This window comes from Ovis canadensis, chromosome 12, assembly GCF_042477335.2.
Source record: "Ovis canadensis isolate MfBH-ARS-UI-01 breed Bighorn chromosome 12, ARS-UI_OviCan_v2, whole genome shotgun sequence".
NCBI classification, from domain to species: Eukaryota; Metazoa; Chordata; class Mammalia; order Artiodactyla; family Bovidae; genus Ovis; species Ovis canadensis.
Window position 1 is genome coordinate 14,632,411 of NC_091256.1, and position 27,083 is coordinate 14,659,493.

Below are 27,083 nucleotides of genomic sequence, written 5' to 3' on the forward strand. Positions count from 1 at the left end.
CCTTTGACTGTGTGGATCACAAAAAACTGTGGAAAATTCTGAAAGAGATGGGAATCCCAGACCACCGGATCTGCCTCTTGAGAAACCTGTATGCAAGTCAGGAAGCAACAGTTAGAACTGAACATAGAACAACAGACTGGTTCCAAATAGGAAAAGGAGTGCGTCAAGACTGTATAGTCACCCTGTTTATTTAACTTCTATGCAGAGTACATCATGAGAAACGCTGGGCTGGAGGAAGCACAAGCTGGAATCAAGATTGCCGGGAGAAATATCAAAAACCACAGATATGCAGACGACACCACCCTTTTGGCAGAAAGTGAAGAACTAAAGAGCCTCTTGATGAAAGTGAAAGAGGAGAGTGAAAAAGCTGGCTTAAAGCTCAACATTCAGAAAACAAAGATTATGGCATCCGGTCCCATCACTTCATGGCAAATAGATGGGGAAACAGTAGAAACAGTGGCAGACTGAATTTTTTCAGGCTCCAAAATCACTGAAGATGGTGACTGTAGTCATGAAATCAAAAGACGCTTGTTCCTTGGAAGAAGAGCTACGACCAACCTAGACAGCATATTTAAAAGCAGAGAAATTAATTTGCCAACAAAGGTCCATCTAGTCAAAGCTATGTTTTTTTTTCAGTAGTCATGTATAGATGTGAAAGTTGGACTATAAAGAAATCTGAGCACTGAAGAAGTGATGCTTTTGAACTGTGGAGAAGATTCTTGAGAGTCCCTAGGACTGCAAGGAGACCCAACCAGTCAATCCTAAAGGAAATCAGTCCAGAATATTCACTGGAAGGACTCTTGCTGAAGCTCCAATACTTTGGCCACCCTGTGCGAAGACATGACTCATTTGAAAAGACCCTGATGCTGGGAAAGATTGAAGGCAGGAGGAGAAGGGGACAACAGAGGATGAAATGGTTGGATAGCATCACCAACTCAATGGACATGAGTTTGGGTAAACTCTGGGAGTTGGTGATGGATAGGGAGGCCTGGCGTGCTGCAGTCCATGGGGTTGCAAAGAGTTGGACACGACTGAGTGAATGAACTGAACTGAACTGAACTGAACTGAAGTTGCTTGTTGGCCAGCCCTGAAGTCAGGCAGTGGGTTGGGACAGGGGTACAGCAGGGCTGTAGTTATACCTGTGCCCCAATGTGGGTCATAGTGCCAGCGGCTCCCCCGTCACGCCCTGTTAGCGTCTGTCCTTTCACCATGGGGCCATTATCACCTCCCCTGTCATCCCTCAAGCAAAGCTACTCTGGAAGTTCAAGGTCCTAATGGATGTGTCCATTTTTTGCACCACAAATTAGATGAGATTTCTGAATGTGAAAAAAAAAATAGAGTTGAAGTGATTTTTAAAAAGTGGATATTGACAGAATTTTTATTAAAAGTAGTTTAATTCTTACCAAACTTAATTTTTTTTTTTTTTGACCAAGCTGCTAGGCTTGTGGGATCTCAGGTCCCCAACCGAGGATTGAACCCTGGGCCATGGCAGTGAAAGCCCAGAATCTAACCACCAGCCATCAGGGAACTTCCCCCAAACTTAAAAATTTTAATTGTCAACTTAATATACATTTATGCTCCTGTGAACTATTTGGAAAACACAGGAAAGAGAAAGAAAACAAAAATCAGGTGCCATCCCAATATCCAAAGATATTCATTCATGATATTTTGTTGTTGCCCAATTTTTTCCTATGCTCACAAATATTCACACATGAAGTATGTATCTGTTTTAAAATGAAACAGATGCATACTATACACATAGTTCTATATTCTGCTTCTTTCTTTTGGCATTATCATGAGTATTACCCTGTCCTTAAATATTCTTTAAATTCTCTTATCATATAATATTTAAAAGTTAATGAGTAAATGCAATGACTATGTAAAGCAAGTAATAATGCAAACAACTGTGACCTCCCCCCAATGATCAATAACACTGAAGATGTGTTTGTGACCCATTGCCTCTATCCCTCAATTCCTGCCAAGTAACCACTATCTGAAATCCTGCGTGTCTATGTGTGTGCTTTAAATAGTTCTCCCACATATGTGTGAGCCCTGACATATATGGATATGTGTGAGAGGAGAGTTTGGTTTTGCTTGCTTTCATAAAAATGATAGCATGCAATCCATAGTCCTATGAAGTTTTTTCACTCAAAATGTTGTTTGTGGTATTTATTTACACTGTTATATCTAGCTGTGGTCTATTCAATTCCACTATGCATGATATTGCATCCTGGGAAGATATAAACATCTATTGTACTTGTCTCTTGGGCTACAGGTGAAAGAGATTCTCTGGTGTATATCCCAGAGTGGAATTGCTGGTTGTACTATATGAGAGTATTCAACTTGAAATTCTGAATCATTTTCCAAGGCTACTGAATCAGTTTATTCCCATCATTGGGCTGCACATAGCCTGTAAGTTCCTGTTGCTTTACTTTCTCGCCAGCAGTAGACACTTCAGATGAATAATTTGGCTTATTTTGTGGCTGGAAAATAATATCTCATTGTGGTGTTAATTTGTACTTCCCAGTTTATTAAGGAGTTTAAGTATATGTTCATATGTTTATTTGCTATTTGTGTTTTCCCAACAAAATGGCTGTTTATTTCTTTTGCCCATTTTTGATTTGAGTTGTTTTCCTTCTTGTTGACTCTTCAGAGTATCTAAATATTGTGGATAGTAATATTCTGTTGGTTATATTTATGTTGCAAATGTTTATGTCCATTTGTGGTTTGTATTTTTACTTTATGTTCTTTTGATGAACTGAAGTCTAATTTTAATGTAGGTGAATTTATCAATCTTTTGTTTTCTTGTTTAATGTTGTTTCCTATTTAAAGTTATACATATATTTTGATATGCTAGCTTTTTAAACTTTTGCCTTTTACATCAAAGATCTTAATCCATCTGGAATTGCTTTTCTATAAATGGTGTGAGGTCAGGTCCAATTTTATTTTTCTCCAACTAGAGAGCAGTTTTCCCAGGGCCATTCATTAAACAGTCTATCCTTTCCTCAGTGATCTACAAGGGCAACTTTCCTATTTACTAAGTTTTCAGTTGAATGAGCCCATTACTGGGCTTTCTATATTGTTCTATTAGCTTTGTTTATTCCTATGCTAATATGATTGTTTTAATTACTATAACTTTAAAATATGTCTCAACATCTGGTGGAGCATGTTTCTTCTTTAGCCTGTTAATGAAATGAATTATATTAATAAGCTGAAAAAATGTAAACAACTCTGACATTCCTAGGATAAGCTCAACTTGGATGAACCCATTGCTGGGTCTTCTTTTAGGGTTTTTGCAATTCTGTTTTTAAGTGTGATTGGTCTGTAATTTTTCTTTTTTGGATTTGGTATCAAGTGTATAGTAGAAATCTAGTTAGAGGATATTGTAGTGATTTCTAGCTGTCCCTATATTCATTTCTCCTTTTTTCTAAGTAATAAGAACCCCGAAGAACTCAACACGTTGACACTCAGATAAAAAACCAAATTTCCCAGACCCACCCTTGCAGCTAGGTTTGCCATGTGACTAAATTTGGAGAATGAAGGATAAGTAGATACTCTCTGCTTAAATCACTTTCTCCAGCTTCACATGTGATGGCTGGCAGCTCTAGCAGGCATGCAGGACTATGAGGATCTGCTTTTATGGGGAGGGAAGGAGGGAGAGAGAGAGAGAGAGAGAGTTGGTTGTGGGGGGAGGTGGCGGAGAGAGAAGAAGGAAGAGAAGAAGGGGAGGGAAGAGGAAAGAAGGGGAAATCTGAGCTTGACTTTCCTTCCACTTGTTATATTTGTTTGTTTTTTGCATTTTCTGAAAGAGTGTATATAAAGTAGAGTCAAATATCTAAGATATTTTTCTCATAATTCTAAAAAATAGAATAATTTGGACCTGATGTTTTCTCTGTGGGAAGATTTTAAACTGATGATTTCACTTAATAGTTACAGGACTTTTCAGGTTTCTACTGTTTTCTTGATTCCATTTTTTGTACATTATATTTACTAGCAATTTATTCATTTCATTTACGTTTTCAACTTTATATTAGCTAAGAGTTTAAACTCTGGAGCCAGATTGTCTGAACTAAGTTCCTAGGCCTTCCACATTCGTTGAGTTGTGCTGAATGATCTTGGGAAATTCACTTAACTTTTCTGAGCCTCAGTTTCCTCATCTGTAAAATGGAGATACTAACAGTATGTACCTCTTAGAGTTGTTGGGAAGATTAAATTAGTTTCTGTACATGAGGGACTTAGAAGAGCGCATGGCATATAGTAACCGTTGAAAGGACGTTAGCGATTCTTACTGTCTCCTTTCTTTTGTTTTCTTTATGTTCGTTTGTTTCCCAGCTGCCATAGTTGAATATTTGGTTCGTTAATTTTTGTCTTTTTTCTTTTTTGATAAAGGCATTTAGAGCTGTCACGGAGAAGGCAATGGCACCCCACTCCAGTACTCTTGCCTGGAAAATCTCATGGACGGAGGAGCCTGGTGGGCCGCAGTCTATGGGGTCGCACAGAGTCGGACACGACTGAAGCGACTTAGCAGCAGCAGCAGAGCTATCCATTTGCTTTGATGCACTCTTCCCTGTGTGCCATGGGTTTTGATAGGTAGCATTTTCATTACTGTTTAGGTCTAAGTGTTACAAAGTTTCCATATAATTTCTTCTTTGACTATGAGTTTTTCAGAACTGTTTTTAAAATTTTTTAAAATGCATACCTTTTAATTCCCTTTTTGTAACTGATTTTTAACTACAGTGCAGGGTCACAAAATGTGGAATGATACCTATGTTTGAAATTTGTCGAGAATTGCTGTAGGGCCTAGTATATGAACAATTTTTGTAAATATTTCGTATGTACTTAAGAAGTGTACAGTTTAGTTGTTGTGTGCAGAATTCTATGTATGTTCACTAAATCAAGATTGTTTATTTTATTGCTTAACTCTTTCATACCTAACTTTAAAAAAATCTGTATGAGTTACCAACAGTATATTGAAATCTTCCATTATGTTGCTGGATTTGCCATCTTTTCCAGTTTTTAAAATACCAATTTTGCTTTATTTATTTTAAGACTTTGATTGGGTACATTCAAATTTAGAAATGTTGAAAATTTTATCATGACATAGTAGTCTTCTTTATGCTTCGTGGCCTCCTTGTCTTAGAAGCCAATTTTTTGCAATTAATATAGCTACCTCATTCTTTTGGTTAGTATTTGTCTTATAAATGTTTTCTTCCATTTTTGTGTCCCTATGTTTTACAGGATCTCTGAATTTAATTTTAATCTAATCAGACAGTTTCTTTTACTAGTGAGATTAGTTATATTTTTTGTGATTTGTGTATTTGGGCTTATTTCTATCTTCTTTTTATCAGCTCTACATTTTCTATGCTTCTTCCCCCCTATGTACTGGCTTTTTAAACAGCTTATTAAATTTTCATCATGTGAGTTGTTTTATTATCCTATTCTCCTCTGCCTCACTGGTTTGGAAATTATATTCTTTGCTATCTTATGATTTACTATTCAAATTTTATATTCATACTTAATAGATTTGAATTTAATACTGTAATGCTTTTCCTCTGAAAAATAAGAAGACATTTGAACACTTTAACTCTGGTTGCCTTCTCTTTATATACTCTTGTAGTTTGTTATTTTAATTTTTAAATTTATTTATATAGACATTTCTTTCTATTTACCAATATGTTTACCAGTTTCCTTGTTTAATCTTTCTTCTTGAATCTCAAACCTTACTTCTGGAATAATTTTTATTCTTCCCAATATTCATCTTTCTGAAGCTACTTTATTGAAAGTCGTGATAGTCAACTCTCTCAATTGTTGTCTATTTGAAAATATCTTTATTTTATACTTGTTCTTGCAACACAATTTTCTTGAGTATACAATTTTAAGTTGATGGTTGTTTTAGCACTTTGAAGACATTAATTTACTGTTTGCTGGCTTCCATTTTTTTCTGTTGAGAAGTTGGCTGATAATGTAATTATTGATGTTTTGTAGTGAACTGTTTTCTCTCTGGCTCCTTTTAAGGACTTCTCTTTGTTTTTAGTGTTCTTAAGTTTCATTACAAGGTGTCTAGATGTCAAATTTCTCTTTTTTTAAGTGTACAATTCAGTGTGTTCACAGAGTTGTGCAACCATTATCACAGTCAATTTTAGGACATTTTCAGTTCAGTTCAGTTCAGTCGCTCAGTCGTGTCCGACCGTTTGCGACCCCATGAATCACAGCACGCCAGAACATTTTCATCACCCCCTAAAGAAACCTTGTACCTTTTAACCATCATCTCATCCCCTAATTCCGTTCAGGACGGTAAAGCGTCTGTCTACAATGTGGGAGACCCAGGTTCGAGCCCTGGGTTGGGAAGATCCCCTGGAGAAGGAAATGGCAATCCATCCCAGTACTATTGCCTGGAAAATCCCATGGACAGAGGAGCCTGGTAGGCTACAGTCTATGGGGTCGCAGAGTCGGACACGACTGAGAGACTTCAGTTCAGTTCCTTCCTAGACCTAAGCAATCACTAATCTACTTTCTGTCTCTGTATACATGCCTACTCTGGACATTTCATGTAAATGGAACAATATCATATGTGATTTTTTGTGTCTTGTTTTTTTCATTCAACATATTTTGCAAGGTTCACCCGCATTATAGCCTGTATTAGTACTTCATTCCTTTTTCCGTCCAAATAATATTACATTATATGAGTATACCACATTTCATTTATTCATCTTTTCATATATTGGTGGACATTTGGATTTTCGCTGTTTGACTGTTATGAATAATGTTAGTATAAACCTTCGTGTATATTAAAGAATAGTTGATTTATAATGTTGTGCCAATCTCTGCTGTACAGTGAAGTGACTCAGTTATACATGTGTAAACAACAAGATCCTAGTGTATAGCGCAGGGAATTATAGTCAATATCCTATGATGAACCATAATGGAAAAGAATATTAAGAATGTATATATGTGGATAGGTCATTGTGGGTTTGATTTGCATTTCCCAGGTGACAAATGATGTTGATGATGTTGACATGTGCCTATTGGCCATTTGTAAATCTTCCCTGGAGAAATGTCTATTAGAATATTTTGAGTTGTAAGTGTTTTCTAATGTTCTAGATACAAGTCGCTGCTATCATATGTATGATTTGCAAATATTTTATCCCGTTCTGTGGGTTGTCTTTTTACGTTCTTGATGGTGTCTTTTGAAGCACAGAAGTTTTAAATTGTGATGAATTCAATGTACCTATTTTTTTCCTTTATTGTTCTTTTATTGTGCATTTGGTGTCTAAGAATATTTTGCCAAATCCTAGGTCATGAAAATTTACCTCTGTGTTTATTATAATATCTTATATCTATATTCTTTTAATAGCTATCTTGAATAGATATTTCTTAATTTGCTGTTTTCCCTTTTAGGACCATTTATAGAGGCTTAAATTAAAAAAACAATTGTTACCAGTTTCACTGGAGAGCTGGTCAATGTAGTGTCTCACACTGTCATGAAAGACATTGATTTTTCTCAATCCTTTTGTGATAAAAACGCGAAAAAAATTATAAAGTATATTTCCAATACTAAAGTCAGAATGATGTTTAATGATAAAAAGTAGAAACTTTAGCATTAAAGTCAGAGAATAAGAGAAGGATGTCTACTTTTGCCAGCATGATTTAATATCAGTTTTGGAGGAACTAGTCAAGACAAATAAATAAGAGAAAGAGATTAGAGGTATAAAGATTTGAAAAGGAGATAAAATTATAATTATTTGTAGACATAGTCTGTATTGCTGACAAACTTGAAATATTCAATAGCCAAACTATCACAGAACTATTAATATTGTAAGAATTCAGCAGGTACTCTGGGTACAAAGTTAATATACAGAAATCAATAGCAAACATCAACCAGTTAGAAAATACAAGATTATGTTACATAACAAAAAGGTAAAAGAAAGAAGACTAGGAATAAACTTGAGACAAGTGTAAGATCTATATGAGAAAACACTACGTAAATTATCAAAAGGAGATCTAAATAGGAAAGAATATTACATCCTTAGTTAAGAAGACTATATCATAAAAATGTTGTAGGTGGGGACTAACCTTTCCAGATGTTAAAAAAATACTACAAATCCTCTGTAATTATCTTCTATCTACCTATCTAGAGGAAATGGCAACCCACTCCAGGATTCTTTCCTGGAAAATCCCTTAAACAAAGGAGACTGGCAGGCTACATACAGTCCACAGGATCACAAAAGTTGGACATGACTGAATCACTGGCAAGAGCACCTGAGATCTATCTACCTAGTACTGGTATAGTCACAATTATTGTTTTTAGTGGTTTAAAATCCACCATTGTGTTTATTTTGGTGCCCCAATTACCCTACATTTGGTTAGTAGAAGGTGCTTGAATCTGATTCCTGTGACCTTGTGATATGCCTCCATCATTTTGGGGGAACAATTTCTTGCCTCCTGGCATAAAAAGTTGTTTCAGATTCATTTCGTCCCTACCCTGCCCTGGCCCTGTAACCAGTCATTGTTCTGAGGGGCCCTGGTACCTCTTAATAATGAATTGTATTAGAGACCATGTTTAGGAATGCATAGTCTTAAAATACTCCATTCCATGGTAGAATGGGGAGATCATCTTATAGAATTTAAAAATTGAGATATAATTGACATATAATAACTTATTAGTTTAAGGTATACAATATAATGATTTGATATTTGTTTATATGGTGAAATAATAACCACAATAAGTCTAGCTAACATAAAAGTTTTGACACTTCTTCCCTAAAGACTGCTAAAGCCATGTTGTAGTTTTACAACTAATGGTAAAAATGGGTTTTAAAGATAGGTTAAAGAAACGCATCTGAGTTAGTTGCTGCTTATATGCCACTCAAAACTCTCCTCCGAACCCTCTTGAGAGGTAATAGTTCTGAGCAGTCTTACCTGCTGGCCTTACCTGGAGCCAAACACATCTCTTCCTTCCTGCCCTGGGGGGGCTTCCCTGATGCCATAGCAAAGGGCCCCTCGGGAACTACTTTGTGCTCACGTCCTTGTAACCCATACAGGCCACCCTTGACGCAGAGAAGCTGGGAAAGATGGCTGAACGTTTCTCCAGGTCAGTCTGGCGGTGCGCTTCGCAGCCTCCAGGAGGTCGGAGCCCCCGTTGCCCTCTGCTGGGGCTGCCACAGTGACTCATCCTTTTGTGGGTTTTCCCTCCCTGCCTGTTTCACTAATTCTGCCTTTCATGCCTGCTCCCTGGGGTCACTTCCCAAATACCTGCTTTTGTCTCATCTTCTACTTTTAGTGGTCAGGCTAAGATAGCATCATTAAAAATTCATATAAAATTCAAAAGGGAGGGAGGGAGGTGGGGGGGGGAATTCAGGATGGGAAACACCTGCGGCGGATTTATTTATTTAAACCAATACAATATTGTAAAGGAATTAGCCTCCAATTAAAATAAATAAATTTAAATTTAAAAAAAGGGTGGGGGAGGGATGCCCATTGGGAGCTTACTCAGATCTTGAAGGGCATTTAAATAGCACGGTGAGGCAAGATTATTTTCGATACGTGCTTGTTTTGGAACTCAATGGCTTCTCTGCCTCTGCAACCCATCTTCTTCGTCCTTCGCCTGTTTCCCCCTCTTCTAGCGCTCTTGGTGTCTTTGTTTCCATGCGTCTATCCTGCTGATCTTCCTTCCTTCTTTGCTTTGTCTTATCTCTAGCCCTCCATCTCTTGCCGCTTCATCCTATTTCTGTCTCTTTCAGACAGAAGAAGTCTTTGCTGTTTTTCCGTGGTTCCTCTTATTTCCTACAGTTAGCAAACAAAGTTCTGGGTCAGCCAAGCTTGTTGGACACTCGAGTCCTTTGGCCTTTTGCTCGCTGCATTGTCTCACAAACAGGGGAAGGAAATGTGGGATTAGGCTGTGTGCTCCCCCGAACTGGGGATTCGGAAAGCTTTGCTGCGTATTGATAGGATTGGCCCGTTCGGGAGACATCTCATGAGTGCTGAAGTACTAGCACATGAACCAGTGCAGGTTCGACTTCCCTGATAGCCACAGAAATCACAAATTTGGCTCTGGCAACTGGCTTGAGTTGGAGGATCCCTTGGACCAGGTGTTTCACCCTATTTCTGTTCTTCAGCTGTATCATGGGAGTTTATTCATTCCCAGGAGTGGAAAACCAGACCCCAGAGAGGAGCTGGGAGACTCAAGGAGAAGTCAGCTTTCTGTTTCTTTCCCCCCAGGGACTGGGCAAAGCAAGGCCACCTCTTTCTGGAGGTGACTTGTTTGTTTCTCTGTAAAACCACCTGAACACATGCATTTGTACACATTTCAAAACCACTTTATTAGCAAAATGAACAAAAGGAGAATGGCATTTAAATTAAATAAATTACACAAATATCTCAAGAGTCCTGGTTCCTGGGAACCACATCAGTATCACTAAGAACATTCAGAAGTTTTGAAATTGTGGATGTTTTCTCTACCTTCCCGCCTTCCCTGCCTCAGTCATGTTCGGTAAGTGGTCTGTGTGAGCTTGTGTTCTCGCTAAGGCATTCCAGCAGTAAGTTCTCTTCCGGTTGTCTCTCTCCACCCTGGGTGTTTCCCACCTTACCTCCGCCGTTGACTCTGGTAGTACTTACACTCTTGAACGTGATGCTGGACCCCTCCCCGAGCCCCTACTCGAGGCCCCTGTGCGCCAGCAATCCCCTTCAGGTCTGGGGCTGGCCTGGGGGTTTGTGGTCACTTCAGCAAGTCCTCAAGGGTTCTAGACACTTGGTTCCCAAAGCACTTGTGACTTGGGATGTCCTGGGAGTCTGTGATCTTTCCCCCACCTCTTGGGCCTGAGCTGGACTTTGCAGGAGGTGGAGCAGGGGAGGTTGAGTTTTCATTGGCTACGGTTCTTGTCCTCCCGAAATTTGGCACTTCGGGTGCTGGGCACGGTGAATTCCAGATAACACTGTCCTCTGCCTTCCAAGTTTTGAGTTCCACTGGCAGCCAGATGGCATAATGAATTCACAGAGGAGCAGTGCTTGTAGGCCAAGAATCTGCTGGCTCTTCACCAGCAACCCCCCCTTTAACTCTGTGAAGACTTGCTAGCTGACCAGCTCATGCTAAACAGACACACAGTGCAGCTCAGGCTGAGAGTAGGAACTCCGGCATTTTTCCAGGCTGGGCCAGCCCAACCCTTCAGGCAGGGATCACTCACGAAGGAGCTCGGGAGACGCAGCGCGGAGAGGCCAGAGTGTTTTCTGTGCACTTCCGTGGAAAGTTTCCCCAAACACCTGCACATGGAACCTATTTATTTTCAAGTCAATTGTGGGTTTCTTCTACATTTTTCTATAAATTTGGAGCACTTAACCCCTCTTCTCATCTTTCCTAGAAGGAGATGGCCTCAGATCCTGAATTTGTTACGGGATGCCTGTGGAGGAAGACTCAGTCTGGGTCAGCCCTTCTCCGCGCCGGGCACCCAGCTGGGATATGCCCTTGGAGGCATCTTCCCTCACCTGCCTGCACCGCTCAGGCCCGAGCTGATGAGGGAGAGTTAAAGCCATTGGCTCTTTGCCGGAGAAGAGGACAAGGCAGACTTCTCCAGTGGGGGAGGTTGGGGGGCTTTCAGGGCTCGGGCCCCACCAGCTGGCCCTGGACTGATGGAGCGTCCCTTCAACTCCATGTCTCCAGTACAGGGACCGCCCAGAGCTTTTGTGCGGAATAACTGGTATCTGTTGCTAGGCTGCCAGAGCATTCTGCCAGCGACCCTCTCTTCCTCCTGGATTTCTACCTGGTCTCAAGTAGAGGGGAGCAGCCCTCGAGGGCAGTGGGGCTGATAACGTTTCAGGAGGCTGCCCCTGGGAAGGTAGTTCTGGTGGCCGCTCCCCAGGCTAGAGTCTGATGTGCCAAATAGCAGTGGGGGTCTCAGCAGCCTTGAGAGGAGGAGGAATGGGGCACAGTCACCAAGACGGAGATTCCTGGGTGGTTGGAGCCCATGGGCCCAGGGGTACAGAGCTGCCGCGGATGGACCTGGGGCAGCGGGAGGGGATGAGCCACAGAGTCATGGGCTGGTTTGTCCCTGTGTCCTGTGACAGCGTGACACCACCTGACACCGAGGTGTGCGGGTCTCAGGGCACTCTTGGAGCTTGCACGCTACATCAGCTCGAGCTTTCCCTCCGTTCCCGAGTCACTCTTGAAGCCTGGCAGTCAAGGGTCCCCTCAGCGGCCACAGGCAGGGTGTGGGCGGGTGCAGAGCAGCCAGCAGGAGGCGTGCTCGTTGTGAGTTGGGGCCCCGCGGGTCAGCAGGAGGGCGGAGAGGTGTCTCTTCCTGCTGCTGAGATCGGCTAGCTCTAGAGGTGCCTGGGGGGGGCGCAAGAGTGAGAGACGAGGAGGACGGAAAGGCACCGGGGTTCCAGTGGAGGTGTTCTCCTCGACGCTCCACTCCCTGGGGTCCCAGGCTCATCCTTCAGGGGCGCCCGAGGTGCTCTGGAGGCGGCCTGGGCCTTCACAGGGCAGTCAGGGTCTCTGCGTGAAACATGCTTCCGAACATCTCCTGCAGCGGCCACAGGAAGGGGGTGGGGGAGAGAGACGAGATCCGAGCAGTCACAACTGCCAGGTGACCCTACGACACGCTGGCCAGTAAGAGGCGTTATGAGGAAGTGAGGGTGAGTGTGTGCATGTGTGTGTGTCAACAGTAGAGGGGCAGGGTCAGCCCAAGAGGTGAACTGGGAAAGAGGTGACAGGAGAGGAAGCTTGAAATCTAGCTTTGAATCACCCCTGCTGTGCTGTGTGGCCGTCACAGGTCCCTCCCTCCGTTTTTGCTCTCCTTTCTTCATTAGGTCAGGTGAGGATTGAGATCAGACAAGCTCTAAAGTTGTTTCTTGTTCCGACAAGCTATTTTGTCCTAGCCAGGTGTTTGCAAAGTGCTGGAGATTCTGCGGGAGCCCAGAAATCAGTGTGCCAAGTCTTTGCGGCCTGGCTCTATTCCCTGATGCCTGCTGCATGCCACCAGCCCTCCCGGCGATGGGCTCAGAGGACCGTCAGAACTCACGCCCAAAGAGAAAGGGAAGAGGCACAGAGTGAGCTGTTCTTTCTAATAGACCCAGAGCTGGATTTCTCTAAAGCTTTGGTTTCTTTGATTCAGGGCATTGGGGTGGGGCTACTTCTCATGTCGGGACCATACAGTTCTATATGAAGTACGAGCCACATCCGCATGGCTCGGAAGGGCTGCCCACCTGCAGTAGTATTTGTACCCCTGGAATTCATCTGATTGGATATGCGCCCACCCTGGGACAGTGTCAGGCTGGTAGTAGGCACACCATCAATACCGGTTGAATTAACAAAAGAACAAAAGCGTCCCTCACTAATCTTGTTAGGTAGATGGGACAGGTATTCCTCGTATTTCCCTTATTTTACAGTGATAAACACTGGGGGCCTGGTGGTGTCACGTGGCTTGCCCAAGATCGTGTGGCCAGTGCGTGGGAGAGTTAAGAATAGATGTTGTTTCTCTAGGACTTGATCCAGTGACTCTCCTGTCCCCCATGATGCCTTTCAGGGAGTGAGAAGAATTAAGATCTGCTATTAACAGAAAGGCGAGAAAGAAACATTATTGCCTTCAAGGTGACTGCTCTGGCTTCTGGTGGGAGAGCCCAGCCAACACTTTGGGTGGGAGAGGCTCACCTTCCTTCCCCTTCTGACCCCCGCTAGTCAGCTTACCTGCTCTAAATCCCAGTAGCTGGGGCTGTCCTCCTCCGGCTCGTACAGAGAAAGCTCAGGGTCCACGGGCGCCTGGGTGGGGGAAACCAGTGCGGAGTGAGCTGCAGCGACCGAATGGTGGTCTGGCACAAATGGCGGGGTGGGGGAGGGCGTCATGTGTTCTGATGCGTAACTTGGCCTCTTGTCCTTTCCCTCCCCTCCCTCATTTGCCTCTCAAAATACAGCACAGCCGCAGTTTCCCTCTTCCCTGTAGACAGGTGTGCATCAGAGTCGGCTCCCTTGGCGGGCACTTCAGAAGCAGGAAAGCTTTACCTAGCTTACCCAGCTGCCCTACCTGGGGAATCCATCTCCTTTCTCTGTAAAAGCAGGATGATCAACTCACTTTGCTGACTCTCTGCCTTACCACGCTGTTGAAAACAGTGTCTGTGTGTATAATTTACAGATATGAATAGAGTCTGTAATATGAAAATATACAATTGGTATCATATACATCTTTAAGAATTTAAACTGTAAAAACTGGGCATTATTTGTGCAGTTATGATGATGAGGGTTTCCCCAGAATCTCCCTCTCTTTGCTCTGCTGGCAAAGAGCATGAGGCCAAGAAGGCCACTGCTCTCACGGTTTGCCTGTGTGTGTGGTGGGCGGGCACCGGGCCCTGTGTTTCCCTGGACAGGCTTTCTGCACCCAGAACAGATGGCTCCAGCTTCATGAGTCTCAAAAAGCAAAGAGTAAATGGTTGCTCTAGGGCCAGAAAAGCCTTTCTTATGATCCCCGGAGGGTAGAAGGGGTTTGCATCATGGACTAGGGCACAGAGGCTTGGCAGGCCGAGGGCCGAAGATGAGCTGGCAGGGCAGCTTGGAAGATGGAGCTGTCTGGGGAGGCCTGGGCAGGGACCCCGACTGGATGGGCTTTTTCTGCCTCCCCAGCTTTCTGGAGTGTTATTTGTAGACACTGTTATTGGTAGCTCATTGGCATACCACTGACTGAGCTAGTAAATTAAATGTCAAGAAAATGAGACAAAACTCTGATCCACACTCTTCATCCATCACCAGCCTGAAATCTCTAAGCTCGGTTAAATTAAAACAGGCAGGCTTACTCCCCTTCCTTCTCCAAAACGTCTTGTAGAAAGAGGGAAGGAACAGGATGGTTGAGCCATGTCAGGATACAGGGCATAACCTACTGTGCTTTGGGTGTTTGATCTCAAAACTGATACTAATAAAGAATTTGTAATGTACAAAGCTTTTTCAAGCGACACAAAAGATATAATTATCAGTTAATCCTAAAACCAAAACAAAAGATCCTGTGAGAGAGATAATGTTATCTTAAGGCACCCATTCCACACATAAGAAAACAGAGATTAAGGAAAGTTAATTGATTGTCTGTTATTTCAATGCCCTGGGGCCTAGGATTCCCCAGGCGCAGAGAGCTTACCCCTTGGAAGTCGTGTCCTGGGGCCACTTCCCTGGCCTGTGCCTGGGCAAAGAGGACCGCATCATGTATGCTGGGAAAGATGTGACTGCGTTCTAGACACCCGCCTTCAAAGAGGCCTCCATGGCTGATGTCATCGTACACCTGGGCTGCAAGGAGGAAAAGGTCACCTTCAAAAGCTGACGCCACTGTGGCCTGGAGCTGGGGGTGGGGGAGATGGAGAGAGAGCGGCCTGGGGGTCGTGCCCTTGCTGCGTCACAGGGCCTGGGCCTTGGCCTTGCAGTATCAGTTCTGGACAGCAGAGGGCAACGTGAGCTTGAGGATGCTGAACCTTCAACCCTGGGCAGAAGGAAATAGCTTGATTCAGGGTGTCGGTACTTGGCCGTGAGGGAAAGCGGAAATCACGGGCCAGTTCTGTCTCTTGAGGGTCCGTTCTTCCTCCTGTTCACCCAGACCTTTCCTGCAGAGTCCGGTGTGTGGCAGAGCCCTTACTCTGCCGTAGTCCTGGGGATGATTTCCTGAGGCGTGTCCAGTGAGGGTGGGCAGGGAGCCTCTGAGTCCAGCTCCAGAGCACACACAGAGCAGTGCACAGCTCACACGCACAGAGCAGAGCCAGTGCAGACTCTCCCCAGGCGGAGCTTGCACAGAGTCTGTGCCACGCTCAGGCTGGCACCCAGGCTGACTGGTCCTGCTGGAAGGAGCTGACCCTCCGAGGCAGTGGGGTGTGCAAACGTGGGCCTTTCCCTCTCTCCTGCGCGTCTGGGGAGTTATGGCATATCTGTGCTTTCTGCCTGTTTATGGGCTTTTGGATTTGGAGAAGATTCCCCGGTTCATCTAGTCAACCTCTTCATGTTACACAGGTGGCAATCGATCCCCAGGCAGATGAAGTGACATGGCAAATTGAAAGGGAAAGTCACTCAGTCATGTCTGACTCTTTGCAATTCTCCAGGCCAGAATACTGGAGTGGATGGTCTTTCTCTTCTCCAGGGGATCTTCCCAACCCAGGGATCGAGCCCAGTCCTCCCGCATTGCAGGCAGATTCTTTACCAGCTGAGCCACAAGGGAAGCCCAAGAATACTGGAGTGGGTAGGCTATCCGTTCTCCAGGAGATCTGCCTGACCCGGGAATCGAACGGGGTTCTCCTGCATTGCAGGCAGATTCTCCACCAACTGAGCTAAACATGGCAAATTGCTGCTGCTGCTCCTGCTAAGTCGCTTCAGTCGTGTCCGACTCTGTGCGACCCCAGAGACGGCAGCCCACCAGGCTCCCGCGTCCCTGGGATTCTCCAGGCAAGAACACTGGAGTGGGTGGCCATTTCCTTCTCCAATGCACGAAAGTGAAAAGTGAAAGTGAAGTCGCTCAGTCATGTCTGACTCCTAGCGACCCCATGGACTGCAGCCTACCAGGTTCCTCCATCCATGGGATTTGCCAGGCAGGAGTACTGGAGTGGGTTGCCATTGCCTTCTCCAAACATGGCAAATTAGTGGTGGGCAAATCAGAATCTTAGTTGCCTCTCCTTAACTTTACAGTCCCCTCCTCCAACACTTTTATTGGGACCCCTAGTGATAAAGAACCTGCTTGCCAGTGCTGTAGGCGTGGGTTTGATTCCTGGGCTGGGAAGATACCTTGGAGGAGGCCATGGTGACCCGCTCCAGTGTTCTTGCCTAGAGAGAATCCCATGGTCAGAGGAGCCCGGCAGACTACAGTCCATTAGGTCACACAGTCAGACATGACTGAAGCGACTTAGCACAGCACAGCGTATAGGATGTTACGTAACCCAGCTGCAGTCCCTTCTGACTGGTGCCTGAGTTCTTGTGAGCAGGCAGTAGTTTAGGGGAACAGGTGCTGTTCTAGTTGCTACCCCCTCACTATTCGGCCTCCCACCTGCCTAGTCCCACCCTAGCCCCTCGTCAGCCTTCCGGTCCCCGAAACATCCTTCTTCTCTTACCATGAATGTTCGCCAAGAAGACCTTCACCCCGATCTTCTCATAGGTGGAGCTCAGCTGAAGGGGCCGGGAGCGAGTTGGGTAGGGAGACAGAAGGAAAGGAATGTTCTGAGTGGGCCTCCAGAGCGATTCACAAAACGCAGTTGAGAGGGAAGCCAAACAAATAAGCAATCAAGAGAGCTCTGGCAGCCCAAGATAAAAATAGCAGCAAAGCACACCACTCCTCCCTGGAGTGTTGGCTGGCCACTCCTCTGCAAAGTGGGGCAGACTTGGGGCTTTGCCAACAAGGCAGCCACTTGGTGTCCCGGTGGCCCCTTCTTGTGGGGCCAGATCTTTTCTTTCGATAGCTTAGAATCCCAGACCCCACCTCGTGCCTGCCTTCGAGGCTTAGGCAGAAGCCGCAGGAGAGGACCATGGCCTGGAAAGGCTAATGCCTCAGCCACCTGGATCCTAGTAGACCCAGGCTGCGGGAGCAGGCCGAGCCCTTGTCTGGGGATGGAGCCGGCTGTGCGCCGGTTGACGAGGCCATCAGCCTGCGTGTTCTCTCTCTTCCTCGGTTCCACTGTGCTGCCTCTCTGGGCCAGTCTGAGATGACTCTGCCATCAGAAGTGGCTGCTGAAAAGCTATCAGACGGATGCATTTATTCAAGCGGCCCTGTGAGCTGTCTGTTTGGCCTGAAGGTGAGGGCCGCTGATATTATTTCTTTTTCTTCCCTCCGTTGGCCAGACCCGGCTGATGCTAGAGTGTCTGGGTGAGTGTGGGAAGGAGCAGTAGATCATGAACCTGGGCCCAAACGAGCTCTACTCAGAGGACCCTGGGCTGGGTTCCCGCATCTGCTAGAGAGGGGTGCTAGGACGGGGTGGACCAGCAGGGCCCAGACACGCATTGTTCTGTGCTGTCTGGGCCTGCTCTGCAGGCAGCGTCCTGTCCTGGTGGAATCTGGGAAAAGGGATTTTAGGAGATGGTAGGCTCCCTGGTGAGCTTCCTCACTCAGTCGTTTGAGATGAAGGCTCCAGGGAAAGGGAGTGTGGGAGGGTAGGGGTGAGGGAGTCGGGGTGGGGTTGGGCTGGGGCTCCCTCCTCCTTGGGGCTCCCTCACCTTGGCCAGGGCTTTGATGCCCATCAGGTCCACAAAGCTGACCCCACTCATGTCGAGGATGAGGGTGTGGAAGGTGACAAAGGGTGGGACGCTGGCCAGCATGTCATTGGGCTTAGCAGAGGCTGGGGGCTCGCAGCGGGCAGCGGTGGAGTCGTCAGGGCTGAAGGTGATGTAGGACACGCTGGCGCCGTTAGCAGGCGTCTGGTTGTTGTTGGGGTCGGTCGGGGAGCCGTTCTCAAAGTCCTGCTGCAGCTCCTGCAGGGAGACAGTCTGGAGGGGGAGTGGGAGGGCGCAGTTAGGGTCATCAGGCTCAATCAGATTTCACTGTGGCTGAAGGTGGGGCAAGATGCATGCAGGTGGAGGTGAATAACCGGACTTTGTGGTGGGGAATCCAAGCTACTGTATTCCCTGAGGACTGGCACCTCCCAAAGCCTCCTCCTTCAGCAGGTCTGCACATGTGGTCTCCGTAACGCAGGCAAAGTTAGAGGACCCTTCTAAGAGAGGCACTGAAGCTTCAGCCCACTCTGTTCTGGGAGGAAGCCCTTTTGGAAACAACGGAGACTCTTTTTGCATTTAGCTGTGTTTACCTTTTTCTCTGCAGAATTCCCACATCCACACCCACCTTGCTAGTGCTAGGTTGGCTGGGGACCCCAGGAAATTCACTGCAACTCTCGATCTGGGGTTGCTCATAAGTCCATGGACATATTCCATCTTAGCCAGAAAATGAGGAGGGGGCCATGGGAGTTAAGTGGTTACCCCGGGAGCTGATGGCTCTTCATCCAAGGAGAAGATGCCCACCAGACAGCGTCCACCAGGCAGTGGCCACAGAGGCTTGCTGTCCTTGCCTCCGAGGGTGCTGGGAGGTGGGGCACGAGGTGGCAAGGTCAGAGAGGGCAAGGGAGAGGGTGTGGGCTGTTTCTAGCCTCAGTTCACCTTGGTTTTCATGAACAGAGACTTCCTCTGTTGTGTGGGCATTGTTCTCCCCTTCTCCTGCTTCTTGAGGTGCTTTTGCTTGGCCAGCAACACTTTCTGGGGGTCCACACCTGTCTGGAGGAAGAGGGCCGAGAGCAGTCTTCACCTTTGCCCTCTCTGGAGGTGGCCGGATCTTGGCTCCCAGCTCCCTTTCTTGTCTCTGCCAGGCATACTCTGTCCACCCCCCCTGGTCACCAGGGGACTGAGCCTTACCTTGGCAATGACTTTTTGCCTGAAGATCTCTGAGTTGGCAAAGTAGAGAGGAGAGCAGTAAGTGATGATCTTTACACCTTGGATTTCTTGGACCTGTGGCAGGGAGAGTCAGCTCAGTCAGCAGCAATATCTTTTATCGGTTTTTCACAAAACCCTTTTATGTGGGGTGATGCAGGGAGAAAGAGGGCGGTCATAAGCTTGGATTACCCACCCTATTGTAGGTCTTGGGATTCACGTAAATGTCAGTGTCCATGACTTGGGCCAAAGCATAGCCATTACGGCTGAGTGAAGAAGGGAAAGACAAACATAAGAGAATGTTATTAGCAGACAGGCCTGGAGGGACGCTTGGGCTGGGGGCTGGGCAGAGGTAGGGGAGGAGAGGGTCCCGTCCTGATCCTGGGCTTTTTCTGTTTGTCTTTCTGCGCTGGAGACACACGCCTGGTGGCCTGTGGCTGGGCTATAATTAGAGAGATGGCAGGCAGCTCCCTGACATAGCTGCCAGGCGGGGGCTCAGTGGGCAGGAAGGTGGAGAACACAAGCGGAAGCGGCCCCAAAGTCACCGCTTCTTGGTTCTGAGTTCTCAAGAGGAGAAGACAGGTCGCTGACATTCAGGACCCTTCCTGCCCTGGGCTGGACCCCCTGTCTGCTTCACTTAACATTTTATGGGAGAGACTTAGCTGTCCTCTGGCCCACGGCTCCCTCGGGGTGGGATCCCATCTGATCTGGGGTCTGGCACACTTTTGGAAGGACACCGAGTCTCACCCGCCTGCCCGACCCCGCTTCCTCGGCCCCTAGCCCTCTACAACCGTGATGGGTTCCCCTAGCTTTTCAGGACATGGGAGTCAGACAGCCCCGCCTGTGCCAGCAGTCCTAGCGGGGCTGGGCTCTCCTCGGGCCTGGCAGCCCCTCCAGAGCCAGATCCCGCGGGCAGCGGGGCCCAGGAGCTGTGCCAGGCCACCCACGGCAGTCCCTGCAGACCGGCTGGGGCCTGAAGGCCATGCCCTGAGGGAGGGGCCATTACTTACAACTGGGTCTGGAAGACCACAACCAGGGCGGAGAAGGTGACCCCCACCGCCACACCGTAGGGCAGGCTCAGGAAGAAGGCAGAGAGGAAGCTCACCACCCAGACGCACTGTGAGGAGAGAGACGTCAGAGTAGGCCTAGGGGTACTTCCCCGCTTCTGGGGTCAGCCGAGGCCCTTCTCTGCTAGCCCAACCTCAGACCACCCTTCCCTCTTCATGGCAGTTTTTCAGCATTTCACGTAGGCGAGCTTCGGTGATACCCGCCCACTTCCAGAGGACTGAGGGTGGCTCCCTGGTCCTGTCTGGCTGTTAGTAGTCAACCCCCGAGCCCACTGGGAGCTGGCGTGGCACAGTCAAAGACTGTGAGTCTTGGGACAGATACGCCTGGGCTCCAAGTTTCATTGTCCTACTTGTGAATATTCACTTACTAGCTATGTGAATCCTGGAGAAGGTCACTGCAGCCCACTCCAGGATTCTTGCCTGGAGAATCCCATGGACAGAGGAGCCTGGTGGGCTACAGTCCATGGTGTTGCAAAGAGTCAGACAGGACGGAAGCGAGTTAGCGCGCGCACACAGCTATGTGAATAATAATACCAGCTTCATGAAAGGACTGAAGGATTAATGAAGATAGGGTCCTGCCAAGCCTAGTGATGGGTGCAATAACGTGAGTTCCATTCCTCCATCTGATGGAAAGTGTGCACTCGACCGGCCCTCAGCTTCCTGACCTGATGGCCTGGGGCTGGGTTGTTTGTGCAAGCCAGGAGGGTGGGGGATGGCGAGAGGGAGGGTGCAGGGCAGAGGGAGGGAGGGTAAGATGTGAACCCAAAGCACGATGTGAATACCAGGACTATTGCTGTTGTGGGGTGATGGTTGGGATACGGCAAAGCAGACCTTTGGGGTGGATGCTGGGGCCTCATCTTTCTCCCCATCCTCGTCCTTCACTTGAGGGGGACTCCAGATGGACCACTCACTTCTCAGACTTTAAGGATTTCCTTCCTTACCATGTAAGTGTGCCTCCTCCCCCAGAGACAGTACAGCTCAGAGGCTTGGAGGCTGAGACTCCAAGTACAGACTCCAGAGGCTCCAGCCTCTGCCGCTAACCAGTTTTGCGGCCTTTGATGGGTTACTTAACCTCTCTGAGGCTTGGTGTCCTCATCTTGAAAGGAGGCTAGGAAATCCTCTCTCACAGCTTACGCTGGGCTCAAGTGTGGTAAGCAGTGTGGTCCGTACACAGTAGCCTCATTTCTACTGCCCAGTGGGAGATGTGTTGGGAATGTGACTATCAAAGCAATAAGTCATGTTTGCTAAGTGTTCACAGTTACATGCTGCTTTCCAATTCTGATCTCATTTAATCCTCAGAACCAGTGTATGGTGCAGCCGTGAATATCACCCCCATTGCGTACAGATGGGGAGATAGAATTCCACAGAAGTCTTAGCTTGCCCAAGATCCTGGTCCACTGGCTTTGTGTTCTAGGTTTTTTGTTTTTTAAAATGACTTCATTTTGCTTTTTGGAACTATAAAAATAATAATAGCTAAGTTTTATTGAACACAAGATACAGTTCAGACAATGTGTTCCTTACTTGCTTTATCTCGTTTCATAAGCATCCCTGGGGGTCGGGGTCGGGGGTTGGAGGGTATAAAATACCTGTGACCACAGATGAGGAAGCCGAGACTCAGAGAGGTTAAGGGTCTTGCCATTGGTCACAGAGTCAGTGAACAGTTGAGTTAGGATTTGAACATAAGCTGTCTCACTCCAAAAGCTGAGCTGTTAACACTCGGTTATGCTAATTAGGGCTTCCCAGGTGGCCCAGTGGTAAAGAATCTGCCTGCCAATGCAGGAGACACAGGAGATGACGGTTCAAACCCCGAGTCGGGAAGATCCCGTGGAGGAGGAAATGGCAACCCACTCCGGTATTCTTGCCTGGAGAATCCCATGGACAGAGGAGCCTGTTAAGCTACCGTCCATAGGGTCACAAAGAGTCTGATACAGCTTAGCGACTGCGTGCACGCTAAGCAGGGAGCCACTGATAGGATGCCAGGCCTGGGGGCTGCAGTGCCTGGGGTACCAGGCATGACAGGCACCCGGGGCCGCCTGCTACTCACACAGTCCAGCTTGCTCTTCTTCCACAGGTAGTAGGGGTCGGCGAGCTGCTTGAGCGAATTCTTGAGGTTGACAGCAATCAGGGCTCCTAGCACAGACTGGGGAAGGAGAACACTGTTCCCCGTCACCTGCTGTGTGGCCCCTTCTCCCTGCCCTTCCTATGGACACCTGGCTCTGGAGCCTGGCAGGACGGAGTTGCAGTTCTAGAACGGGCAGAGCCCCCAGATCTTTGCACTCAACCTTAGGGCTGGAAAGCGCAGGTGCTGGAGCCAGAGGGCCCTTGGGCCTGAATTTTGCCATCCCCCCTTCCTTCATCCCCAGCCTGTGTCTAGGGCCCTCTGAGCCAGGGGCCCACAGATGCTGTAAACACTGACTCGGGTGTGGACCCTGAGGTCAGAAGGCTGGAGTTTGAGGCCAGCCCTGCGCTTCTGAGCCTTGTCGCTGCTTCTTAGCCTCACTTTCCCTCACCTGTCAAATGGCGAGAGTAAAACCTACGTTAACTACTTCGCAGGTTGTGGCTAGGACAGAGGGTAACAGTGATGGTACTTTGCAGCCTGTGAGGCATCACACAGCTCCTAAGGCCTGCTCTTCCTGGAGTATCTCGCTGGCTTCTGCTCTCATGCTGTGCTCTTACCTTGGGGAGAGCGTAGAGATAGGATCCCAGGACCAGCATGGTGATCATCACCACCAGGGACACGCACAGGCTTGACACCTATCCAGAGAAAGAGATGGAAACAGGGCGCAGGTGTGAAATTCTTGCTCTTGATTTTTTTCCCCAATAAATGCCTTTGGCGGAGTGGAGCCAGAGGAGGGCAGAGGGAGGCTGGAGACCAGCTGACCTGGCTTCTCTGGGGCAGCCGTGCTGCCCCGCCCAATCCCTTTCCCACTGCCCTGACCCAGTGCTCACCTGGGATTTTCCTCCAGCTCCGTCCACGGCCAGAGTGACAGAGAGAGCACAGCAAATGACGTGGATCTTGAAGAAGGAGCCAAAGAAGTTGCTGCAACCCAGGGCGATCATCTCCTATGGGCACAGGGCAGGATTGGAAGCTGGGGGGTGGGGCACATGGTATAGACCAAACATGGTCGTTCAAGCTAGCTGGATCTGGGACTTGAGCGTGACCCAGCTGCTCTAAAGCCGTACACTCCCAACCAAGTAGAAGTCAGCCAAAGAGGCCTGACATCCCTCGTCAGGCCTCTGTGGGCCCTGGCCCATCCTGCTCAGCCCTGCTGGGGGTGGCCGGACCTACCTGGTTAGCATCCACATCATAGCCGTGCTTGTTGGCCAGGGTCCGGCCCATAGCCAGGTTGATGACATAGCCCACGATGGCCAGGGAGAAGGCCGTGCCAAGCATGTCCTTCCACTGTGAAACCACAGGCGACACGGGAGCAGGGAAACTGTCAAGGAGCCAGAAAGAGGGCAGGGCCCAAGGGTGTGAGGAGGTCACCTCGAGTCCTTCAGCACCCACAGGGGGCCAGGGCCTCTGTGCGAACCACCACTGCCAAACTGGATGCTCAGTGTCACGCTGCAGGGCAGCCACCACCACTCCCCTTGAAACCGCAAAAATTCGAGACGTAGAGAACACAGCTTGTCTGAGGTCACCATGCTAGTAAGTGGTAGGGCCTCATTCGTTCACGTCCAGAATTTGGACTCCTTACTCTCCCTGGTCCCAGAGCCACAGCCCCCAGCGCTCTGAGGCCTTTTCTCCATTGTCTGCTCCCGCTCTGCCGTATGAACACTGGTCCTCTCCTCCTAGGGCCCAGCACAGTCCCTGGCACAGAGTAGATAGCTGGTGAATTCTGTTGATCCTAATAGCTTTTTTCCCATGTGGATAAGAGAGCCCGTGCATTAAAGCGAGGCAAAGAACCAGAGGAGGGCTGATCAGAGAGGCTTCACCTGTCAGATGAAACTTTTGGGGGGAGTTAAGGGGGCTTCTCAGGTGGTGCTAGTGGCAAAGAGCCAGCCCGCCAATGCAGGAGACGTAAGAGATGAGGGTTCGATCCCTGGGTTGGGAAGATCCCCTGGAGGAGGCCATGGTAACCCAGTCCACTGTTCTTGCCTGGAGGATCCCATGGACAGAGGAGCCTGGTGGGCTACAGTCCATGGGGTCGCAGAGAGCTGGACACGACTAAAGTGATTTAGCATGCACACATGTGGCTGTTAAGACCCACTGTTCGTGAAACAGCTAGCATTGTACGGCTCTTCATAATAAGTGATAGTAACAATTCATAGCTGGTCAGTGTCATAGACTTTATAACACACTTTATAGAGTTCATCTCATTTCTGACTCTGAACCTAGGTGGGGAGGAGAGTGGGAGTGGGGCCAGGCTTCCCAGCCCCCTGGACTCACCCAGGTTGGATCTCTCCCACGATCTGCATGTGGTACTTTTTGGGCATCTTGTAGCTCCCGGAGATAGCTGTTGCCACCACTACCTGCAAAACCCAGAACAGAGAACAAGGACTGGCTCTAAATTGGGGCCAGGGTAAGGGTCCCTCTCAAGTCTCCCTTTTGTCTGGGGACCCCAAATCCCACTCCCCTGACTCCTTGAGAGGGAACCACCTGAGGATCGGGAAGAGTGGCAGCCGCACACGGGGGTGGAGTGGATTCACCCCAGACCTTCTGTCCTACCAGCTCACAGAGGGCAAGCGGGTGGGGGAGGGATGGGGAGAGGGGCTCTCCTGGTTCCAGCTGGAGCTAGATTCCTTTCCAACAGCCTCTTGCTTGGGCCCCAACACCCCAGCCCTGGGCACGGCCCTTACCACAATCATCTCTGTTGGGATGGGGAAGCGGATCTTGTGCATGTAGCGGGCGTTGAGCTCCTTTACCAGCACCAGGACCACACCGCTGATGAGAGCGAAGATGAGCGAGGCGATGTTGGTGTGAGCGAGGTTTTTGCAAATGTCAATGAAGGTCTGGGGGAGAGAGCATCACGCCCGTGGGCTCCCACCCCTTCCTCCTGTACCGCCACCACCCAGCATCTGAGCCAGCGAGAGGTGTCGTCAGTGCTCTGAGAGGCACAGCAAAGCAGAATCTGGACCCTACTCATGGTCCCGCTTCCCACCCCGGTCTCCATGCTGGGACGGGAAGGCTGATTCCCTTCCTTTTCCTCTAGGGAGAGTTCAAGCCAATGGAGGAGGGATGGAGATTAGACATAAGGAAAGACTTTCCAGGTAGGCAGGGGTTGAGGCATTGGAATGGGGAACTGATGGAGAGTGCACCTCTCCTTTTCTGCAGGAATTAACCACAGAGATTTAACCATACTTCGGCTTCCTGATACGAAGCGCTGACTCATTGAAAAAGATCCTGATGCGGGGAAAGATTGAAGGCAGGAGGGGAAAGGGGCGACAGAGGATGAGATGATTGGATGACATCACGGACTCAGTGGACATGAGTTTGAGCAAGCTCCGGGAGTTGGTGATGGACAGGGAGGCCTGGCATGCTGCAGTCCATGGGGTTGCAAAGAGTCAGACACGACTGAGCAACTGAACAACAACCACAGAGAACCTCAGCCAGCCTTCAAGGTCATGTGTTTGATCCTCCCTCCCCAAATGGGAACCTCTTGAAATCCACTCTAAACAATGGGTCAGACAGCCTTTGCTTGAGAACATGTCATGGTGAGGTGCTCACAACTTCTTAAGACAGTGAGCTCGGCTCACGTGTCTGCTCAAGACCCTCTCGCAGGGGTGCACTCATGGACTCACAAAGACGATGGACCCCGGGCCTGCGTAGGAGGGGACGGTCAGTCCGAAGATGTACTTGAGCACGGAGATCAGGATCTGCAGGCCAGCGGCCGTCATGAAGCCCCGGATGAAGGACTCAGAGAGGTAGATGGCCACAAAGCCAAACTGCATGAAGCCCAGGCCCATCTGAGAGGAGAGGGGTGGTGGGGTCAGGCCGCGGCGGGCCAGCCGCTCTCACACCTGCCTGGCCCAAGCCCAGGACTGGAGCCCATGCAGCCCCGAGATAGTGGTAGCTCTAGGAAAACGAGTCCCTTGTGACCTTGTCCTGCCTTGTGCTGACAGAGAAAGTTAGTCCCTCGGGTCACAGGCCTTTGACACTTGACCTCATTGGCTCCAGTTTCCTCCACTGTGGAATGAAGCTAGTACTCACCAGTGTTTGCCCTCTCAGCAATTGACACCCCCGTCCGCCCAACTGGCCAACCCAGAACTTGGAAGTCATCCCCCCTCACCCTTCGTTTCTAATATCCCAAGCCCTGTTTATCCTGGCAAAGCATTCTTCCAGTCTGGTCTAGGCCCTTATCATTCTTGTGTGGGCCTCTTCATAGTCTCCCAACTGGTCCCGTGCTTTGATTCTAATCTACTTCCCATCCATCGTCTTCTCCAGAGTCTGAGTGATCCAATCTGACTGCCAAATAGGAACCGAATTTGCTGCTTAAGGGACAGACCTCAGACTTCACTGACTGGTCCTGCCTGCTTCTCCGGCCTCTTCTCCGGCTCATTCTCCCAAGGCCTCCTGCCCCTCAGCCACACCAAATGCCTTGTTTTTCCATTCCCTGGTCAGTTCACGCTCTGTTAGGCCTCAGTGCTTTGGGGTGCTGTTTTCTCTGACTGGACTGGCCTTCTGTACCTCTTTCCTGTGGTTACCGGTCAACTTCTACTCATCC

At 48.3% G+C, this 27,083-nt stretch overlaps 1 protein-coding gene across 2 annotated transcripts in view; it reads right to left on the reverse strand.

Annotated features, from left to right (window-relative positions):
• Positions 1 to 10,294: 10,294 nt before the first annotated feature.
• SLC26A9 (solute carrier family 26 member 9) overlaps positions 10,295 to 27,083 on the reverse strand; it is a 28,464-nt gene continuing 11,675 nt past the window's right edge. Inside the window, exons 6-21 of one of the 2 annotated variants that reach the window (XM_069545244.1) lie at positions 26,161 to 26,325; positions 25,219 to 25,371; positions 24,809 to 24,891; positions 23,708 to 23,855; positions 23,368 to 23,481; positions 23,095 to 23,172; positions 22,463 to 22,558; positions 20,362 to 20,468; positions 19,548 to 19,617; positions 19,337 to 19,429; positions 19,085 to 19,198; positions 18,152 to 18,421; positions 17,056 to 17,110; positions 15,111 to 15,256; positions 13,679 to 13,750; positions 10,295 to 12,515 (exon numbers count right to left, since the gene is read on the reverse strand). In XM_069545244.1, coding sequence (XP_069401345.1) covers positions 12,468 to 12,515; positions 13,679 to 13,750; positions 15,111 to 15,256; positions 17,056 to 17,110; positions 18,152 to 18,421; positions 19,085 to 19,198; positions 19,337 to 19,429; positions 19,548 to 19,617; positions 20,362 to 20,468; positions 22,463 to 22,558; positions 23,095 to 23,172; positions 23,368 to 23,481; positions 23,708 to 23,855; positions 24,809 to 24,891; positions 25,219 to 25,371; positions 26,161 to 26,325 — 1,812 coding nt within the window. In that variant the 3' untranslated portion in view covers positions 10,295 to 12,467. The remainder of the gene's footprint in view (positions 12,516 to 13,678; positions 13,751 to 15,110; positions 15,257 to 17,055; positions 17,111 to 18,151; positions 18,422 to 19,084; positions 19,199 to 19,336; positions 19,430 to 19,547; positions 19,618 to 20,361; positions 20,469 to 22,462; positions 22,559 to 23,094; positions 23,173 to 23,367; positions 23,482 to 23,707; positions 23,856 to 24,808; positions 24,892 to 25,218; positions 25,372 to 26,160; positions 26,326 to 27,083) is intronic. The other variant, XR_011247622.1, reaches the window with a different exon arrangement.